General features: G+C 40.0%; 1 protein-coding gene across 1 annotated transcript; it reads right to left on the reverse strand.

The window, feature by feature from the left end:
* Positions 1 to 3,712: 3,712 nt before the first annotated feature.
* Positions 3,713 to 10,703, reverse strand: lfng (LFNG O-fucosylpeptide 3-beta-N-acetylglucosaminyltransferase). Its single transcript, XM_008415900.2, has 8 exons — positions 10,145 to 10,703; positions 6,906 to 6,954; positions 6,626 to 6,728; positions 6,383 to 6,536; positions 6,211 to 6,296; positions 5,601 to 5,766; positions 5,407 to 5,492; positions 3,713 to 5,316 (listed from the first exon to the last, which is right to left on the reverse strand). Exons 1-8 carry the CDS (start codon positions 10,535 to 10,537, stop codon positions 5,250 to 5,252), a joined length of 1,104 nt encoding a protein of 367 aa, XP_008414122.1. The 5' UTR covers positions 10,538 to 10,703; the 3' UTR covers positions 3,713 to 5,249.
* Positions 10,704 to 20,625: the final 9,922 nt, after the last annotated feature.

Here is a 20,625-nt window from a genome sequence, read left to right on the forward strand (position 1 = left end):
CTATCTTCACATATCTCACACAATTTACCTCAAAAACAAAGAATTAGTGTGAAAATATGGTCCCTCCTAAGTCATATTYAATAAACTGTAAAATGTGTTCTGAGCCTCAATTGTCAAAATACAATAAACTTTTTGAAATGACAAAAAAAAAACTTAATTTCACTAACCTCATATTTCTGTAGTGGTTTCATATAATCAAATTATAAATTTTGTGTTTCCATTACCTGAAAGCAGAAAATCTATGACAGTTAACAAAAATAAAGGCTTTAAAGCATCAGTCTGTGTAACTGAGCGATGAAATGTGCTTCTTGGTGAAACGAAATAAATGTATTTTTCAATAATATCCTAATTGTGTGTATATRAAGATGTAGTAATCTGTTAGCAAAAGGGTGTAGACCATAAACTAATAGTTTGTTGAAGCACTTTTTCATTCTACTCTAGCATTACGTTTTAATTWGCTAATAGTCCATCAGCTTCTTTCACCATTTGCCCACTCTGCCTGGTAAATATTTTCCAAATTTATCGGATCTTGAGAAATGTTCTTGTCCTCGGCTCTGCTCTATTTAATCGTGGACTCTGGATGAGCCATCCCAAAAATGTTATTTCTTTTCCTTGAAGGTATTCTGCAGTTATTCAAATGGAAACCCCTCTGCGTTTAAACCTTGCCATCTTATTGTACTCTGCTCCTGACTGATACCTTTATACAATGAGATCATTTTTGATCCTTTGGGAGCTGTCTCAAGACTACAGCTGCAGATAATGGACACAAATAAGCAAATTTGAAGAAAACCCTCACTTCTAACGCCAAAGTTTATTTCAGTGTAAACAGATTCACTGTAGCTGATGTTTAGCTGGAGACTAAACATTTGAAAGCAGATTAAAAGGTGCATAAAACAAAGTATTTATCTAAGGGTGCACACTCTTATGTAAGCCGCTCATTGCACCTCATGACTTTTTTTTTTTTTTACATTATCATCAAGGACAAATATCACATTCGTTAATTCACAATTAAATTCTAATCAATTTATTAAGTGGAGATTCACAATAAACGTAAGTAAGTACAACTTTCACAGGTCAAAATCAGCAAACGTTTTTTACAAAATAAACAAAGCATTCCAAAATTATTCCCTTTTGCGCAACATAAACAGCAATTCCACATACGTGCGTGTACACCTTTGAGATCCACTGCATGAGGGGCACAAATTAGCCAATCGTAAATCATTTCCAGTGAGTGGCTCCTCTCTCTCAGTCCTCTGTCCAAGCTGTGAGGAGGAAAAACGTGGCCTGAGCTCGGCGTACAAACTGAAAATGCTAATAGCTCGCACTTAAAAGCTCAGTCAGGCAGGATTACTCTGCAGCTGGTATGGAAACAGCCTTAATTGCAATAGCAAACAACACTGCAGGGAAGATAAACAGTGGAAAACCACCAAAGGACAATAATCATGTAACGGCTGTTATGCATTCAAAAGCTGCTCGCTGATGTTTGTGTGTCTGAAAGATTATTGATGTCGAGGGATCACCAATCGGTCCAAAGCTGTCACATATCTTATTTCCCTGTTTTGTAGCAACCTAAGATGAATAAAACTATATGAAATGTTGTTTAGAATGGGAGATTATGGAGATTAGAGGTAGATCAGACCAAGACATGCATGTTTTGTTGTTGATATAAAAACTCGTCTCTTTCGTAAGCAAATATCACACTGTTTTTTATCTGATTACTGTTTTTACATTCAAAGACTGTCATACCTAAGCCACATGCTGTGTTTCCCAGGGTTTCCGTGCCAGAGGACAAATCTCTCTCTTCCTTCTGTTTGTAAAACACATTTGTCTCTGAAACAAACCGTAAAAGACGCCTTGATTTCTTCTTTTTTCTTTTTTTTTTCTTTTTTCTTTTGCAAATTCGATACGGCGATGAGGCAAACTTTTTTATACAAAACTTTCTATGAGTCAACACGTAGAAAAACTGTTTGAACATGAGCTGCAGACACTTGAAAGGCTTTAGCTTCTTTCCCACTGTACATCTCTGAAGGACAAAGCTGTGATTATGGTTTGTGGTTAGGATGTTTGCTGCAAGTAATTTGTCTCCCATGCATCGCTTTGATGATGAATCTTCAGCTGTGCATCAGCCAGCTACTCCCATTTCCTGTGAAGCACCTTATCATTTTTTCTTTTTCTTTTTTTTGTATTATTGCTTTAAAATATTAGCGTTAAAGTCTTCTGTGTGCTTACCCGGTAAACCAGTGAACAAATGCCCTCTGTAGTGTCACAATTTCCCAAAACAAACAGTCTTTGCAGCCAGCTCAGAGTCTCTTTGCTGTTGTTTGGGTTTTTTGACTGATTTCTCCAGCAAAAGCCACCTAGTTCCGGGATTTGCGCAGTTCTCCATACATGTTTAATGATGTTTAGGTTTATGGACTGTTGCCGTTCTGGCAAAGATCCTGCCATCCCACCTACCCCCCAGCTTCCTGCAGCAATTATTTGTTTTAGGAGTTTATCTCTAATCATTTTTGTGGAACACTGGATCATGATTATTGTTTATATAAATCCATCCCAGAAGTTTAGGTGGGAAAACTTATTAGTGTGCTTTGAAAGAGAGTCTTTTTTTTTACAGTTACACCTAATACAGTATTTAAGTAGAAATTTATACAAAATGTTTTTAATATAACACTTTTCTCTTGCTGATATGCAGTAAATTGTTGTTTTTTTCTTTATCTATTATATTAGACAGATCTGTGTATTACCTTTAAAGAAGCAAAATAAACAATCATAATGTTCCCTCATCCATATTGATACCCTTTTTTTCCCCAAAACAAGCAAATATGCAGAAGAAATCATGTCTATCAAACAGTGCAAGCAACACGTTTAGGTTTTGGGATTTTTTTTTATCTTTACTGTGCTGTAGAAATGCCACAAGGATCCATTCTTGGATCATTTTAATACTTGTCACATATATTTAAGATACCCTAACAGATGCATGCACATGTGCGTGATTGTGATTATTTTGACATTAATGAAACAAGTGTCTTCCATATTTGTACATTTATGGTTCATCTTGAATGATATTTGAAGGAAAATCATGTCCTCTGTGTTTCAGCTTAACGTTATTATTTTTCTCAGGTTTCTGTTTCATTCGGGTGACTTTATTCAAAGTCTATCCATTAGTAGACAATATTTTATTTTATACTAACTAATTAACTCATATCATTCTAGTGTTATGCCATAGCATTGCCTGATGAAGATATGTCTGTACATTTAGAGGATCTAATAGTGTTAATAAATGTAATTATACTGGTAGAAAAATTATACACAAACTGCAGAAATATTTGTTTTAACTGTTACTAAATTTAGAGGCAACTTATTTTAAGTTTTGCAATGGTTAACATGTCTGCTTTCTTCACCTTGACCACTAGATGTCACTAATTATAACACACTGTTCCTTTAACTTAGTGGGGTTTCTTATGCAAATTTGGCAGAAACAATAGTCCAACTGTAAATGCATACCGAGAAGAAATACATGTTAAGCGAGAAGAAAAATAAAATTAAAGTAGATTGTTTAATATTATACTCAACAGTTTCCCCTTGAGCGTGAGATACCGCTTCTGGTTTTGCATCAACTTGCTCCCATGTTTACATAAAACTTGCCTGCAGCTGGTTAAAAAAAAAAAATCTATATGAACTCTGACGAAACTAAAGTAACAACATGACAACTGTGTAAAAGGTTCCCAGTGGTTATGCACTTTTATTCAACTTTTCGGGTCCCACCGTGGGTCCCTTGGCGGTTAATACCAGGATCAGCTCATAATCCCTGAGAAGTCAGATGTGGGAATGAACTGCTAAAACCCTCCAGATACTGGAGAATAAACACCAGTCATCTAGTACAGTTCAAGGCAATAGCAAAAAAAAAAAAAAAAGCACACAAACCCTGGCCAAGTCCTTTAAAATTGGCGTAAACCACGATGAGAACGTTACATTCTAAGCATACACAATCACTACTCTTTTTAAACAAAGGTGCAGTATACAATACCGCCTTTAAGATGAAACCCAATATGGGTGAGAGAGGACACGGAGGGATCAAAACACCTCCATGTGGAAACACTGACGCTGCTCTCACCTCAACAATAACCAGCTGGATTTATGTGTAAATAAGGACCAATTGTGCTGACAATAACAGATAAACTCCTAATGCTTTTTTGTGCAAGCCACAATAGACTGCAGCGTGGATTACACGAGCAGATGTTGCCGTTTCTTGGCTGTTTTAGCCAGCGCTTCTCCGCTGTGAGGGGGTCTGTAGAGGTGAGGTGCAGACGTCAGGTCATTTGAAACACAGCTGTGCAATTCTTAAAACAACATAAAACCTTTTCAAAGCAGATTGTAGCTCCACCCCCCCCCGTCTCCCGAAACACAATCTCTTCCACTCATTGCTTTTCCCTGATTGTAACTAATGCAAGGAGTGTTATTAAATACATAGACATGAATAGGGAAGTTAGACTCTTAGGGGGTTATTTTTGTTCTCCTTGGAATCAAATCTAAAGTATGTCTTAAAAGGACATAAACTCAGTCAATCATAAAAAAAGTTTTAGTTTTTTTTTTCTAAAATAAGGGGTGGAAAGTGCTTTGTTCTGACATACTTCAGATTAGGTCCCTCAAAGGAAAAAAAAAATGCATTTGGAAATCTGCCAACTGCCAGCTCAGGTTGTGGGAAAAGTAACACTGTTCACGTAAAATTACAGCAAAATCTTCATYTCAGAGCATTTATCCGGAGTCGTTTAGACTAGAACTGAATGCAAATGTCGGGAAGAAAAATGTTCACGTTATAAAGTATCTCTAAGCCAAAAACAGACCTGAGTGGCATTACAGTTTTTAACAGGAAAAAAAAACAGAGTGCTGGCAAAAAAGGCTTGAATATATGAGAATACATTCTATGAGAATTTCTGATGCATTTACAAGCAACATTTACATCACAAAAAGCACGAGTGATTGCCTGCAAAGCTAAATGGCTAAAGCTACTTCCTTCTGACAGAGAAACTCCTCTGCCCCAGCATTTTGGGGTGGGGTTGTGGCCCCGGAGAGGAAGAAAAAAAGTCCAAAGACGGGCCGCACAGCAGCCTAGTAAAACAATTCCAGACCATGCACGGCTGCGGCGTCAATGCGGCAGCAGCACGGTCTCATACGAAAAAGAACACTGGTCCCCGTGAGCGTTTCAGATACCGAGGCGCGACGGGGACGAGGATGAGAAAGGAGCGGTCACCCTAGAAGGCAACCTGAGGGGGACACCATGTAGTGTCTGGGTACAGCAGACAGTGCACAGATTTGAACCTGGCAAATGCAGAACGGAGAACTGAATCAGTGGAAATGTGGAAACGTGTCACATATCTGCAAAAATGTGAAGCGGAAAAACGTCCCCACCTTGATGGATCCTCCTCCACAGGAAAAGCCCCTTTCAAGCTGATGATATTGCTTTTATTTTCAAACATCCCATAACTGAGAGTGATCTGGAAGCAGAAGGAAAAAAAAAAAAGATTATAAGCATTTTATCCAATTTAACCTGCAGATGCATGTTTTAAGGACAGAAAAAAACAAATATCCTATCAGGGTCTCACCTGTTTGTGAATTTCAGATCGGGACACCTGTTGCAGGTTTTCCAGGTGGGAGTGAAACAAGCTGTTTCGGGTCAGAGGGACTCCCAGAACCGACTCAATGATGTAGCCGATGGTGCAGTCATCGGGCAGACGGATCTTCTCTGCTGTGTTCATAAAGTGACCGCCACTGAGAAAAGAGAAAGAGAAAAAACAAAGGTGAAGACTAAACACAACTCGTGCTTTTCTCTGTTACCTCATTTCTCAAAATGAGATACTCTCACAATGTTCAGTCCTTCTACAGAGGTGCATTTCAAACCAGATATTTACATATCATGTATAAAAACACATAACCTCTTTTTTTTTTAACCAAAAATGAAAATTTTTGGGCACCGAATGTGCACATCAAACCCAGAAGTAATGCAAAAAACAGCTTGTGTATGTGTTGGCTGTATTAACATGGGCTGAAATGCCACTCAGAGAAGAAGAAGAACCTATTCATCAAAGATTGGAGTAACACTGCAAATAAAAATAATATTGGTGATCTTAATAAAACAGAAGTAGTCTGATTTCACGCCAGAAAAAGATGATGTGTATTTTTATTCATTGGTTTTAATAGTAAATATATTCTCACCTGGCCCACGGGCTCATCTTCAGCGCCAGGCCCCGGCTCACACAGAAGCCAGCTCCTCCCGTGGCAAACCAAAAGTTGACTGGTTTCTAGTTTAGGAATAAAACTGACAATCACTACGTTGCCGTTTCTTTAAAACAGCAACATCATAAAGGGCAACAATGCTTTATCGTACCATTTTGTTGTCGCCCAGCCTCTCTGTGGCCTCTATCGGCCGGTCCAGACTCGGTTTACCGATGTACAAATCCTGGGTGTGGGGGTACTGAGACAAGTGCTTCACGAGAGCCCGAACATTCACGTAGTTATCGTCGTCTACGTGACAGAACCATCTGTGAAGCAGGAAAAGCAGGCAAGAAATGAGATGCAATCATCTTCAGACTATTAATGCATGAGCCCATCCTCAGTTAGCAAGGCTTACTTTTTTCCTGACTCAATAAACTTGTCGTATTCCACCGCCATCTTGCAGGACAAAGCTTGCCGACTATGAGCGGCAGAGCAGTTGGTGTTGATTGCGTGACTTCCTGCAGGAGCAAAATGACCGAAACAGAAATAGTTTTATTGTGAGACTGCACAATCCAAGGAAACTGAGGAAAAGAAGAAAAAAATTTTATAGCTTTCATAAAATCTATTTAGTAGTTAATGAAAGGTCTTTTCAAACAAAGAACATCTCTGTTGACGAATTTCCACATACAACTTACCAATTTTCTTCTTTAGCTCATCGTCTTCGCCGTCTGTGAAAATGTAAGTCTGTGAACAAAGAGAAGTCATGGATAAGATGACTTGGTCCAAATATAAAACAGGAAAAAACAAAAAAACACTTTGGCTGATTATGTGGAGCTTTCACACAATCAAAAGCAAAACAAAATCCTGCTTCCTTGCATCAAGCCGCTGTGATTAGCATCAATCAACGTGTCTTTTATGCAGTGGAAAACACACTGCGTTAAACAGCCCCTTGCTCCAATAAAGGCCTTTTGTCCTGCATTTTACTCTCTCCATGGCAACCATAAAGCCGCCCTGAAGCATCCCAGACAACCGACAAAGGAGGAGGCAGACTGTCCGCCTCCCAGACACACACCCCACATCACGTCGCCCTTGGACCAGCCAGCTCGCCCGGCTATATGGAGCCTCGCAGTGTTTACTCTCCTGAAACAGTGGCGTAAAAAAAAGTTACAGCCAACACTCCATCGTCTTTGTCCTGGAAGGTGTGTGACTGACGGACTCATAACGTCTCAGGAGTTTTAACCTCGAGACTGCAGGCACTTGTTGAATGTAGCAATTAGTCATAAAAAGGGTGAGCAACAAAGGCGCCACCAATAACTCCCATAGAGCAGGTGCAAGCTGCTCAATGAGTACGATGAAAGGGCCTGAGGCCGCAGGCTTTATAACCGCCAGGGGTATGTTTACTCTTCACCTCAGGTGAGGCAGCACCTGCCGAACATCACGCCACCTTATCAAGGGCACACGTCTAGACACGCCAGGTCGTGGTGCCTCACGACAGGGCGCTTTGTGTCAGCCAGGGCCTCGTTCGTGCGTCCGCAGTTAAAGATCTATTTCTCTACGCAATAAAGGATGCAAACAGAGGCTACCGCAGGACTGTTCGGAGCAAATTCTGAGCAGATGTTTTTTTTTTCTTCCCCTTTTTATGCTAAAAGCAGAGAGTCTGTATTTGTTTAGGACAGGGTGGTGGTTTCAGTGGCGAGGGGATCACAGCCTGGCGCTGTTTGCTTTAAAAGCTCGATGAATAGATGGCCTAATCACTGAGGCAGCTGCCAGAGCTGCCAGGGCACTGACAGAAAGAAAGATGGAGGGAGGAAGGGGTGGGGTGGGGGGGATCTCACCACTGATTAGTAAATCGAAAACCGTGTGTGGCCATTCACCCCCTGTTCCTCCTCATCCTGCCTCTCTCCCCCCCCCTCACTCCCCCTCCTACTCTGAGCCCCAAACGCGGCCAGAGGCTCTTGAAGAGAACAATGCAGAGAGTTTTCATGCTGGGTAAAGGCTCCGCTGGGTAAATTCTGAGCATGTTTGCCTGCATTTGCATACAGCTGCAGGAGTTAAGTGAAGAGAATGCACTTTAGGGAAGAGTTTCTGCTGCCATTGTTGGATTTCTGGAGCTTAAAGGTACAGCTGCTTTCACAGAATATGAAATCCAACCAAAAAAAGAGGGGAAAAAAACTCTAAAATGTTTGGTTGTTAAAGTAGAGATAAGAAACAAAAGAGAAAATGAAAAAGAGGGAGTGGGTACGATGCAATCCAGAGCACAGGAAGGGGTTGCACGAACGACCCCGTCTGTGCTGAACGTGGTGCCTGGCTGGCTGCCTCCAGCTCCACAGGAAGGAAGGCCACCAGGCTCCCTTCGTTCCACCAACCACCTCCACCCTGACTCCTTCCCCTCTCTGTTCTGCAGCCTTTCAGCACTTTTTGTCAGGACAAATGAGCTGGAAAACAATTCAGGGACATGTTAGAGGCGTGATGCGTCCACGCTTTGCCTCTGTGCCAAGGCCGACCACTTGTACTTTACAGCCTCATGCTGAAGCCAATTTATTAACTCGGCTATGGAAATATTTATTGTAAATGTTTGAGGCTCATACGGGGGAGACTTTTGGTTTCGAGACTGCAACTTCATTTGAATATAAATTTTAAAAAATTAAATGTACCATTGCACAGACAGCAGTGCAAGGAAGTGAAATCGTCTAGCAAGAGATTAGCATAAAAAATAATCCAAACTTCACAGATGCTCGTCAGCTGACCGTGAGAATCAAACCTCTGCTGATGAGGACGGCCATATGCACACGGTGGGAACTCTGAGCATCATATGGCTGGCATTAAAGCTGTCCTTTGTTCCGTCTCCCCCTGACCACCTGGCACCCTTCCTCCAGAAACTCCCTCCTGCATTGTGCTGCTCAGTCTATCCTTTTTGTCCTTGCGGGACCCCCACCCCTCCCACCTGCCTGTCCCCCCTCCGTCCCCCCAGCTGTCTGCCTATCAGTCCTGCTGTTACCTCTGGACTTTGCAGTTCACTAACGTGATCCACGACGGTAGCTGCAAGCCAATTAGCACATGTCGCAAGGTGCCGAGGGTGTGTTCGAGCCTTTAATGGGAGATGTTCAAACAGTTCCAACTAATGATTTCTCCGGCTCTAAGATGTTAGAGCCAGTAGTGACTGATGGGTCACTATCGCTACAGATGGTGATTCAAGCATGTTCTGAAAGTGGAGTGCATCAACATGCAGGATAAAATCACTTTTGATGTGCTTTCTTCAAACAAATAATAGGCCTCTCTTTGTGCACCAGTGTGCAAACCTGCCTGCAGATGCACCGCTTTTGTCCCAGGCATCCCCTCTCATCAAAGCCCCCATTTTCCCATCCCTTCACAGTGTGCCTGAACCAGACTCAGTTCCCATGTTCCCATGGAGAAAGTGAGGGAGAGAAAGAGAGAGAGAGAGCTGGGAACCCCCCCTCCACACACTCCTCTTCTTGTTCAGTAAGATGCTTTGTTAGTCCTGGAAAAGGGGAACGGAGAACAGAGCTGCAGTCGGTTCTGTGAAGCATCCATTGCAGCAGCGGCATTCACAGGGACACCGAAGAATAGGAGGGATAATAGGCAGTGGGGAGGCAGAGAGGAGGAGGTGGGAGGAAGAAGAGGGAGGACAGGGGGTCCTGAAACTGCTCCCTCCGTTCTCAGGCACATCATTCAGAGGAGAATAAAAAGTGACAGAGTTGCAGAAGCTTAGCGCCGTTTACAGGAACTGCGAGGATATTTAAGTGTGCCAAAAGGTGACAAGAGGAACAAAGCAGCACCTAAAAACATGAATCACCGAAGTTTTTAACATTTAGTTGAAGTTGAATCACCTTCACTGACAGCTTGCACATTGCTGTAACAAACTAATTAGTATGAAAAAATAATTAAATAAAATAATTAAGGAATGCTTTTTCACCTGCTGCATGTTCCTAGAGATCCACGTCTCCAGCAGCAGGTTCAGCCTGGACTGGTGGAACTTCTTGGTTGTCTTCACGGCGATGAAGATATCAGCCGCGCTGATGTCCTCAGCCGGAGGGGGGTCCGAGGCGGCGGCTGAGGTCCGTGCGGGCTTCTCCACCTCCCTGCGTCCCCGGGCCAGCTTGGTGAAGTAGGTCGAGAATCCTTTCTTATCCTGGGCGCGCGGTGCGCTGTCCTCCGGCGCGGAGCGCGCAGCTGCGTCCTCTCCGTGCGTCTCCTCGGACACCTGGACGCGGTGATGCTGCACGGCGACCAGCAGCAGCAGCAGCAGGCAGAGGCATCCCGTGCAGGCTACGGAGATCGCTGTCTTTTTCCCATTATTTTTCGGCATGATTAAAACTTCAAAAGAAACTTCAAAAAATAAAACCAAAAAAAAAAAAAACTATGAAGCGGCGCAACGTGCAACTGATGCCAAGTCCATATGGTGTTGCTCCTCCTCAGCGAAACAACAAACTAAAATACAGAAACTCCTTTAGAGATCATAGCAAATGAGTGGCTCCATTGTAAAAGTGGGGGTATTTAAAATCTCTCACAGTGGCCACGCCTCGTGGGAGGTCTGTGAATCTGACATGCAAGCCTGTGATGGTTCATTGGGCGGGGTTTGGTTTGGTGTCTGGGTCTGCGGCTTAGCTGCAGTTTTCAAGATCTCACAAGAAAAAGTTTGACCTTAGAAAATCCTGAATTCCTGTCATCAAAGAGCAACGTGTGTAGGAGGAGCTGTTCATGTTGATCAAAAGTTAGGAAAGACACAAGATTTTAAAATGATGTCCACTCAACTATTGAAGGGCTGCAGACTTGCTTTATAAAATCAGCTGGATTTGGGTATGAGTGCCTGAAAACAAGGACAATATCTTTGTATTATTATTTGATCTAAATGTAAAGTTTTGTTTACCAACATACCATACAGGGCAGAAATCACAATAATTCAGTCATGAAACCTAAATAAATCAGAACGGTCTTTCCACTGTTATTCAAAAAGCTTCTGGAGCAATGCCCCTGTATATATTGAGAATGATAAAAAAAAAATTGAATTGAAAAATTTGTCTTTTTCACAACACAGAAAAAAGAATGCAGAAAACACTGTGGACACAGGATGAACTTCATTTAAGTAAAAAAAATAAAATAAATGGGTGAAAACGGTATGTTTCACCTTTCCCCCCAAAAGTAGTATTTATGTTTGAAACATTGTTTGTCCCTGGATTAAAAAACAATTGGATTCTTGGATTTAAGGGAATGGAATAATATTTCCTTAGTAAAGAGGATACAACACAGCACAGAGAGCTGAAGTAGATATTAAACAAACCACAGAGACAGATACTGCATCTGTACATAAGGTGCATATATCAAAATAAACTTTTAACATTTACTTCGCAATTATGTAGTTAAACCCTCAAGAGGAAAACATGAAATAATTATGTGGAGAAAAGTTAGACTTGCACACCCACTGTATGGGTAGTTAATTTTGTCACAAATGAAATAAATTGCCACTGTTGTCAATCAGAGTCAAACTGGGCACCAGGAAGAAAACATTTTATTTCCCTCCTGAGGATGCCAGTTTGTTAGGTCTCCAGGATGCTGGTTTCAGAGAACATTTCAGCTGTTTTTCTCTTCCTCAATGGATGAATCACTCAAATTTGAGATTTTTTTGTTAGTATTTATTTTTTGGTGGAGACTGAGCACTGCATAGATGGCTGTCTTGTCAATATTCAACAACATCTGGCTGCATTTTGGCTGTACTTGCTTTTGGTTCCATATTTCTTCATTTTAGACACAGAAATCACAATCGTAAATTCCAAGCCTGAATCCAACTTCAAAGTAAGTAAATTAATAATAAAATATGTATTTCCTTTAATAAAAATGATCAAGTACGATTATTGCTTTGCATTGTTTTTGCGAAACCAGTTTTGCCATGCTAGGCCTATTAGCGATCCCCATATGGGCACCACTTAGAAAACTTTCTTGAGTTTTCCCGTCTTCCAAGGAGAAACTTTTTGAACTCGCCCAAATGAGAGCCGTGTGTTCACCAGACAAACAGGCTCCATTGTTTTTATTTGACCTTGTAAGGAATCTGAACAGTTGGCCTCTGTTGAACACTTGTTATTCAAATTTTGGCTCTCACCAGCGAGTGCCGTCTGGTTCTGGGATGCAGACCAAACGACATGAGCTCCATTCAGAGGGGCACGCAGCTGCAGAAGCCTCAATAAAAACCCCTGCTCCCAGCAACCACCAGCCACCACCAAACCTGCTGCTCGATCTCAAATCTTTAGCACCATCTTTTCTTCTTACTTTACAGGATTTTCCCATTGTAACGTTTGTGTTTAAGAAAATTAACGGTACCCAAAGTTGCCATGTGTTCCTCTTGGGCGTATTGAAGAAAAGCCCCACCTTGTGAGAGGCCTCATTGTCGGAAAATTGTCTTTCCGTTTGAGCTAAATTGCCATAGCAGGTGTGTCCCTTTCCTTATTTCTGTGACTTGCAGAAAACCAATTGCCTATGTGTTCTCTTGTTCATTTACATCTAAACAAAACTAGAAGCCAGGAACAGGGGATTGTTTCTCTGACATTCATTAATCTTCAGTCAACCRCTTGTTTTTTGTTGAGCAAGATGACTGTCCATCCCTCTTTTCAGATCTTTCAGATTTGCAAATTCAGATCTTTGCCTGACAAGTGGGAGAGCTCTACCCTGACTTTTCTTGGCATTTCAGTTTATTTTTAGTGGTTTTTGTATCTCTGCTGGCACAGTTAATCTTCAGAGCCTTCATACAAGTGACCAGAAACTCACAAATATTCTCATAAACATTTACAATTTCCTTCCTAGATTATTTGGTAATCTGAGGCTGTATTTTGAAATTTTGACTCACTGTGGTTTATTTCTCTGCATGCTGCAAAAAAAAATTCCTTACTGAATTGCGTAAACAGCGTGACACAAACAACAATTGACTAAACAGACATTTTYGTATGGCTACTTTCTCTTTTTCTTTTTGGATTCCAACAACCCCAAAAGCACACGTGGATCTCCAGCAGCGTTAGATCGACTCCTAAAAGATCCCAAATGTTGAGAAGAAGAAAAAAAACCTGGAAGATATTAGCCGAAAGCCACAGCTTCATACTGTTTCCATTTATCCTACATTTTGGTGCGTTAACATTCCTTTGGATGAATCTCTGAATGTCTCCTCTTTTGAATTATTTTCTCTGCTTAAAAATACTTCAAAGGTCTGTTTGAAGATGATGCATAATGCTTTGATTTAAGCTTTAGATCTTTGATAAACCAAGCGTGGAAAAGTACAAGTATCTTTTATTTATAGCAGCTTGAGATAAACTCTAGCTTTCATAAATGTTCCAGCTACAAATGCAAAAACTTTAAAAAAAGGGAATTTTTAAAAATCAAATGTTTTATTCACTATCTCTGTTTAATATTTAAAAGTAGTATGCAGGACTCTGCATATGTTTGATTAAAGGTAATTTTACAAAGCAAGATTAAAAATGAAAAAATACCAATATCATTACTGCTATGAAAAAAAAGACCCGTCAATTTGATGAGGTGTCAAAAACACACATCCCCCTTTCTGCTGATAGTATAAAACATTTTCTTCCTCTAAACATTTCACAAAACATTTTAAAGAGTTTATGAAGCCCTACACTCTAACAAGCTTTTCAGGGTTTATGGAAAAGACTCACAACATCACCGATTCTCTAATTAATAGTAAACATGCAATGCTTTAAGATTTTTTTTATACCTCCTTTATCAAAATTTATTGTGGTGAGACTTTAGACCTCATTGGACCTTGTTTTTGACAGTTCAAGTCACTTAAAACGTTTAATTTATTGATCTTACTGTAGATTTAGATAAGTAGCCCCCCCCCCCCCCAATCTTAAAAGCGACAAAAATGGTCCTTTGTGCTAAATCACATCCTGGAATCTAAATGAAAAGTTTAATTGAAATGCAAATAAACAGAAAATTGTTCAGCTCCATTTATTTTGTGGAAATTGTGTGAGATCTCATAAGAGTGCCCCACTTTATTTGGTTAAATGCCTTGGATACGTTTACTCAAATGAAAGGTTGATTTCTGGATTCTTCTGTTCTCCTGCTGTTTATATAATTAAGTCAGAATTGTTGCTAACCACAATAAAGAACTGAACACCTCTGGGTGAACATGTGAGTTCAGAGGAAAACATCATGCGTAATTCTCAGAGGACCAGTGATTAGCATGAAGATCCTGTCTTCACTTCTGTTTACTTTCCCATCACAGATACGGTATCTCTGACAGGATTAAAGGTCACAGCAGACCTGAGAGCCGGCTTCGTTCTCAGAACTCCACTTCTTTTTTTTTTTTCTTTTTTTTGCTCTCACTCAACATTAGATGGATCTCTCAAAGGGCCGGCACTGAGTGCTCTTCAGCTTCTCTTGAGATGAGTAAACATGGACAATTTGTACAGAACAGCAGAGACTCCATTAAGCTAAAGAGAGCTTTTCAATGCAAACAAAACAAGACACTTAGTGAGACACTATCTTTAGAGTAAAAACAACATTGAGCTTTTAACTTTTTTTTTTTTTTTGGCAAAAGAAATATTACTTTTCACATAAGTCGATTTTTTTTTACAACTTTTTGAATGAAGTTAAGTATAGATTAAGAAAAGTGAAGACACAAAGCTGCTCACTTTTTAAAATCAAATCATGATACGAGACAAAACTGATGTTCCCCTCAAAATAACACAAACGTTTTCACTTAGTAAAGAACCTCAAGTCGTTCCTTGAAATCAGATAGCCACTGGAGACCCTTCAAGTTCATATGTCAACAAACCCTGGGGACCTTTAAAAGCTTTTGTTGACTGAGATATTTCCATGTCCAATCCCAGTCTTAAAGACACTATCCAGTGTTGTACTTGCACTTCCAAATGTAAATTAATAATAAAAAAAAACCTCATCTGGATAATGAAGTTTGACCTTCCAGTACAGAATTTCACAAAATATAATGTTCTGAAAATATATATTTTTTATATACTAGTAATGCTGCTTTGTGTGTATTTGGGCCAATTATATCACGAGAGGCAGAAGAATCAAGCTGAGCAGCTGGCATTAGTAAACACAAAGACAGGCTAACAAATTTTCAAAGATGTAAACAGATTCTGAAAATCTTGCTCGATGCAAGCAACAGTGAACATGATGTTTGGTAGAAACGTTGATGGAAACAGTGATCATCTTCATGATTTAAGCATCTGTGACTTGACTGGTTTCCTCTCTTTCAGCAAGTTAGAGATTTTATTTCCGTCATGTTAAGTGTGTATTGCAGACTGTATGGTTTTTTTATGTTAACTTCCCTTGAAATGATTGCTTCTGTTCAAATGATCTTTGATCTTTGAAATGTGTCTTTTCCGGTCTGCCCCAGTTCTTTTCACAAACTACTTCAGTATGAGTTATTGTTGCCAAATTTTCCCAAAACACACGCTGTTCATATAAACTTTGCGCTGCAGATGTATAAAACACTGGCAAACAGTTTTATGGGAGGACATTTGTTAAATACATTAAAGTATAAAGGAAAAAGGAAAATATTATAAGAGTAAATAACACTGAATGTAAGGATTGGATGCCATAACTTTTATTATGTCACAAGAGGTTTGCATACAGCTCAAGCTTCCTTTTGAGAAGGTATTTAGTTTTAATGAAATAACGCTTTACAACAAAAAATACCAAGACAAACAGAAAAATGACCATGAATGTTAAAGGTTAACCTTCATTTTGCGTCTTCCAACTCTACCGTATTTGCATTAATTACCACAGTCACCACCATGAGAAATGAGTAAACCTCTGACTTTTCCTAGATGTGTCTTAGAAACCTTGTTTCTCGAATGGATAAACAAGCTTTCCACTTTGAGCTCAGGGAGATTTTTCTGTGGAGGAGAAAGATAACTCTACGGATCCAACAAAAACAGGAAACTCATGCCTGGTGGCTGATGTCCCATTTCAAAGTTCCCCAGGCTGAGGTCATACTTGTTCACTTCGCACCCACTTCGCTGCCCTCATAACCAAGCGAAAACGATCTATTTGCATAGCGACCCCTGCCGCTGCCCTATTTCCAGTCTGTCACCCCGATTTGTTTTCCCAGCATTCTCTCTTTGTCCTGGCTTCTGTTGTTGTGGGAACATCAAATGATCAACAAATTGAGAGTCCAGCCTACTCTGGTCTTCTAAAGCCGAACAGGCATGCATGCGGCGGAACGGCCCAAAATAGAACAGACGAGGAAGACTTGGCTCGGCTTCCTATTTGTTGTCTCATCATCAGTGTTAGAGGAGGGTGTAACATGAAGAGGTGCAGCGACATGATCTGTGTTTGCATTGTGAGGAAAGAATGGGACTGTGGGATCTGAGACTGTGGAGAAGACAGGGCGGTCGGATGTGTCAGACTCTCACGGGATGACAGGCGGAGCGGAGGAAGACTCCAGTGGGAAACTGCTGAAGTTTCACTCTCGTAGTGTCATGTGGGTTACAAAGTGTGTAATCCACCTTTTTTTTTCCACAGGGAGGTCAGAATAGCAACAGTCTGACCGAGATAGTGATCATGGCCTCAAAGAACATGATGTGAGTTCTATTTTATAGGACATGTAGTCTGGAAGTAAAGTAACTTTATATGGATTAAAACAAATATGTGGTATTTATTTAAAACAAAAAAAAAACAAAAAATATTTGATATCAGACCAGATAAGCATGGAAGATAAATAAACTAAAGTGATGATTTACGTAAAAAGTCTGTCTTTAATCAGATTGTGGTGTCCTATTAATTGTGGAAAAAATACAAAAATACAAAATAATTTGTTAAATATTGATTGTTGCCTCACAACAGAAGATTTCCTCTATTAAATCAACTTTTAATACTCATCTTCATCCCAGGTTTTTTATTATTATTATCCAAGATGTCTTTCACTAGCATTCCCAAAATTAAAACCCCTTTTTGTCTGTGAACTGCTCGGATCCCCCTGATCGTTGTCACTTCTAACACTCCTATGCCCCATGCAGAGGCATTTAGCCGACTGCAAAATTCCACATCTGTAGCCGTTTAGGATTTTAATGAACGTTTGCTTTGCATTCAGAACTCTATTAGCAACCAATTACCTCACTTTCAACTCCCCATTCAAAAAGATTTGATCTCCCAGCTTGTTGTTTTTACAAGTTAGCTGATGTTTTTGTTTGTTTGTTTGTTTGTTTGTTTGCTTGGTTTTCTTTTTGTAATGCAGGGCGGCAAAGTTCAGTTGGGGCTGCAGGGAGCGGAGGGTGATATACAGCAACACGGGAGGCCGTGCAAAGTAAGAAGCCATGACAATGAAAAGCAGATGTGACCACGGAGTAGTTAAATTACTTTACTGGTATGTGAAAACAGGAAAAAACAGAGATAGCTGAAAATATTTTGGGAATTAGGTAATTAAGTTCTAATGCCTCCCAACGTTGGGAGTCATGACCGCACGCTGAGTCAGGAGATTCCAAGTATGGGGTTTTGAGATTACTCCACATATTTTGTTGCGTTCAAAGACCCTCATTTGTAAAAAACTAAAATAATTTGTTGTAAAAAAAAATGCAGTAAAAAACAATATAAGACAGTTTGTGTTGTTATTTGTTTTTTTAAAAAAAAAGCTTTTTAGTAACGTCCAAGTACTTCAGGTGGCACCATTTGCGTTCTCGGGTGTCTGGTACTGTTTTGAGAAAGATTAAGAGTTTGGCAATTGTACGATGTTGTAACCATTTTTTTCTCATGCTCTTTACACCCGCCAGGATGTCGTCTGAGTTAGCACCTCTTCAGTGTAGCAGGAGGTAATCTTAATCACAAAATCAAACTACCCCTTAGGGATTTTGTTATTTCCTTTCATACAACTCATATTAGTGTTTCCATATTAGAGTAAACATCATTCTTATGTGCTTCCTTTAACGAGCCACAAAGTACTCTGAAGTTAAAAACAAAGCAAGGTGGATGGAGCCCCTCGGGGGTTTTCCACTTAAGTGACATCAGAGCCGGGACTGGAGGAGATTATTAAATCGATCTACTAGAACAACAGTTTGATTTTCCACAACCAAAGAGTCAACTCGTTATTACGTCGCCATAAACATCCCATTCATTATATGCTTGGTTTTATCTGCTTGTTGCTCCATGATTCACAGTTGAGAGTTACCATTAGCGTGTTGCCTTAATTGTTTTATTTTTGTTTTTCCCCAAGGCAATGGACTCAAGTCCACTGTTTTCCTCCACTGTTAGTTACATTTTAGTTTTTCTTTTGTTTCTATATTACAAATCAGTCAAGTTTATTTGAATGGCACATTTCAGCAACAAGGCAGTTCAAAGCGCTTTACATTACGAAAATGTAAAAACATCATACAGGCACCAATTATGAAACCAGTAACAATACATCTTGTCAAGCGCCGTCATCAATACACATCAAATATGTTGGTCAATGTGACAATAACTATGGGTTAAAAGGCTGAGTCTAGCACTGAGATAGTAATAAAATGTTGTAAAACTATGTGAGGCTGCGATAAAATGGTTTGTTCTTAGAAACATTTTAATTAAAAAAAAAAATTCACAATCGTTTAAACTCTTCTTTTGGGTGGCCATAAGCACCATCACAAACAATGACTGCTTCACTGGATTCAGTGATGGACGATGGTGAGTGTTTTATGACTTTAAGAAAATTTCAAGCTACTGGTCCCATTGGTGGGGGGAATACTCTGAACAAACAAAGAAAACCTGATCCCATTGTCCCCTCCATGAAGACAATAGGAAAGCTGAGATAGCATCAGCTTGTTAGTGCCACAGAAAGTGCTGGCAGTAGTGAAATCACAAAGAACTGGTGCTAAAAACACCAGCCTCTCTTTGGCACTGTAAACAATTAACTGGAAAAACAACAATTGCAGTGCTTTAAACAATGGAAGGCCAAATAAAGGCAATGAGAAAAATCTTAGCCCATAAACATGGATTTGGCACTGATAGTTGCTGTAGATTTCCTGTATTTTACTTATTTGGGTCAAAGCTATTTAACTTCCCCCACCCCAAAAGTTGAGTAATAAAAATGCCCACCATCTTGAAAAGTCGTACAAAACAGTTTGTAAGAGCTGCCAGCAGCCAGTGAGTCAAATGTAGTGGAAATATTAAAACAATTCAAGTGTGTTGCTGTATTTATTTCAGAATCCATGACAAACTCACTTTTATTAAATTAAAGTTCTGAACTCTCTTTTTCCACCCTTATTTGCCTTTTCAATAAATTCCAGGAATGACATTTGTCGGTGATCTGGTATATTTTCAACAGTTTTCTAAGCTCCTTTTATTTGCACAATCTGATCATTTCAGTTAATACAGCAGATTTGTCTGTCATGACAGCAGGAGGATTTTGCATTCGGGGGAGAAGAAGCTTAACGAGACAGAATAGCGTCGCACTTGGTATACTGAACATGCCACCTGTCAGAAAATCCTACACTGTAACTGACTCCACAAATGGATTCATTCTTTCACCAAAACCATCAAATCCTGGGTAGTTTAGGAGAAATAAGAGCAGTTTGCTGTTGGGATTAACATCCAGCAGCAGACCTGGTTCAGCTCCAGCCAGGGAATCAGAGCAGCATCAATCTCACAGACCAGAGTTTTACCTCCTGTTGTCAATCCAGCTGAGCTGATCCTCTCATATTAAATGGATTAGCAGAGGCATTGTTCATCTGTCAAAAGCTCATTACATAGAATCGGGATGTAGCAGGCAGACATTTTTATGCCTTATTTATGAACCGAAATGTGCTGTTTGTTTTGTTTTTTTTCCAGTTGTGTATCCTCCCTTTTTGAGAATATATTTCTCTTTGCACTGCATGAGTCAGAAACATGATCCCAATCTGCTGAAGCTCTGCATCCTGCTTGTTTACATCTTGTCATATCCATGGGAAAGTGTAGTAAAGCTTACAAGCCTCTTCAGTTTTCCCACGGGACATCTCCGCAACAGCTGCAGGTAGTTTTAAATTGAATCCCTTGCGGCATTACGGAGATCGAACGGATCATGTCATGGATATGGAGATGTCAAAGGCATCAGGAATCAGTCCAGTACAGCGGTGTTGACATATCTGGAAACGCAGAAACACCCTCAATCTGATTCACTCTGATTAATTAACATTTTAGTTACAGAATTTACCGCACTCTCTACATTCAACTTTACCAATTTGCCACTTTAATAATAACATTTTATTGCGATCAAAACCTGATCAAGACCCCCACTCTGTAAGGATTCTGAGAGCATTTCTGCTAAGCAAGCATTTTGCTCAGTGTGTGCGTACTCTTGTTTCACACACTGCAAACAGAACCTGTTTCCAGTTTAGAAAAAAACATAAACATATGCAACACATTAGAATAATTACCCAGCAGGTAAGTAAAGTATTTAGGTCTGTAAAAGAGAATTACCCA

Source organism: Poecilia reticulata, linkage group LG8, assembly GCF_000633615.1.
Source record: "Poecilia reticulata strain Guanapo linkage group LG8, Guppy_female_1.0+MT, whole genome shotgun sequence".
NCBI lineage: Eukaryota > Metazoa > Chordata > Actinopteri > Cyprinodontiformes > Poeciliidae > Poecilia > Poecilia reticulata.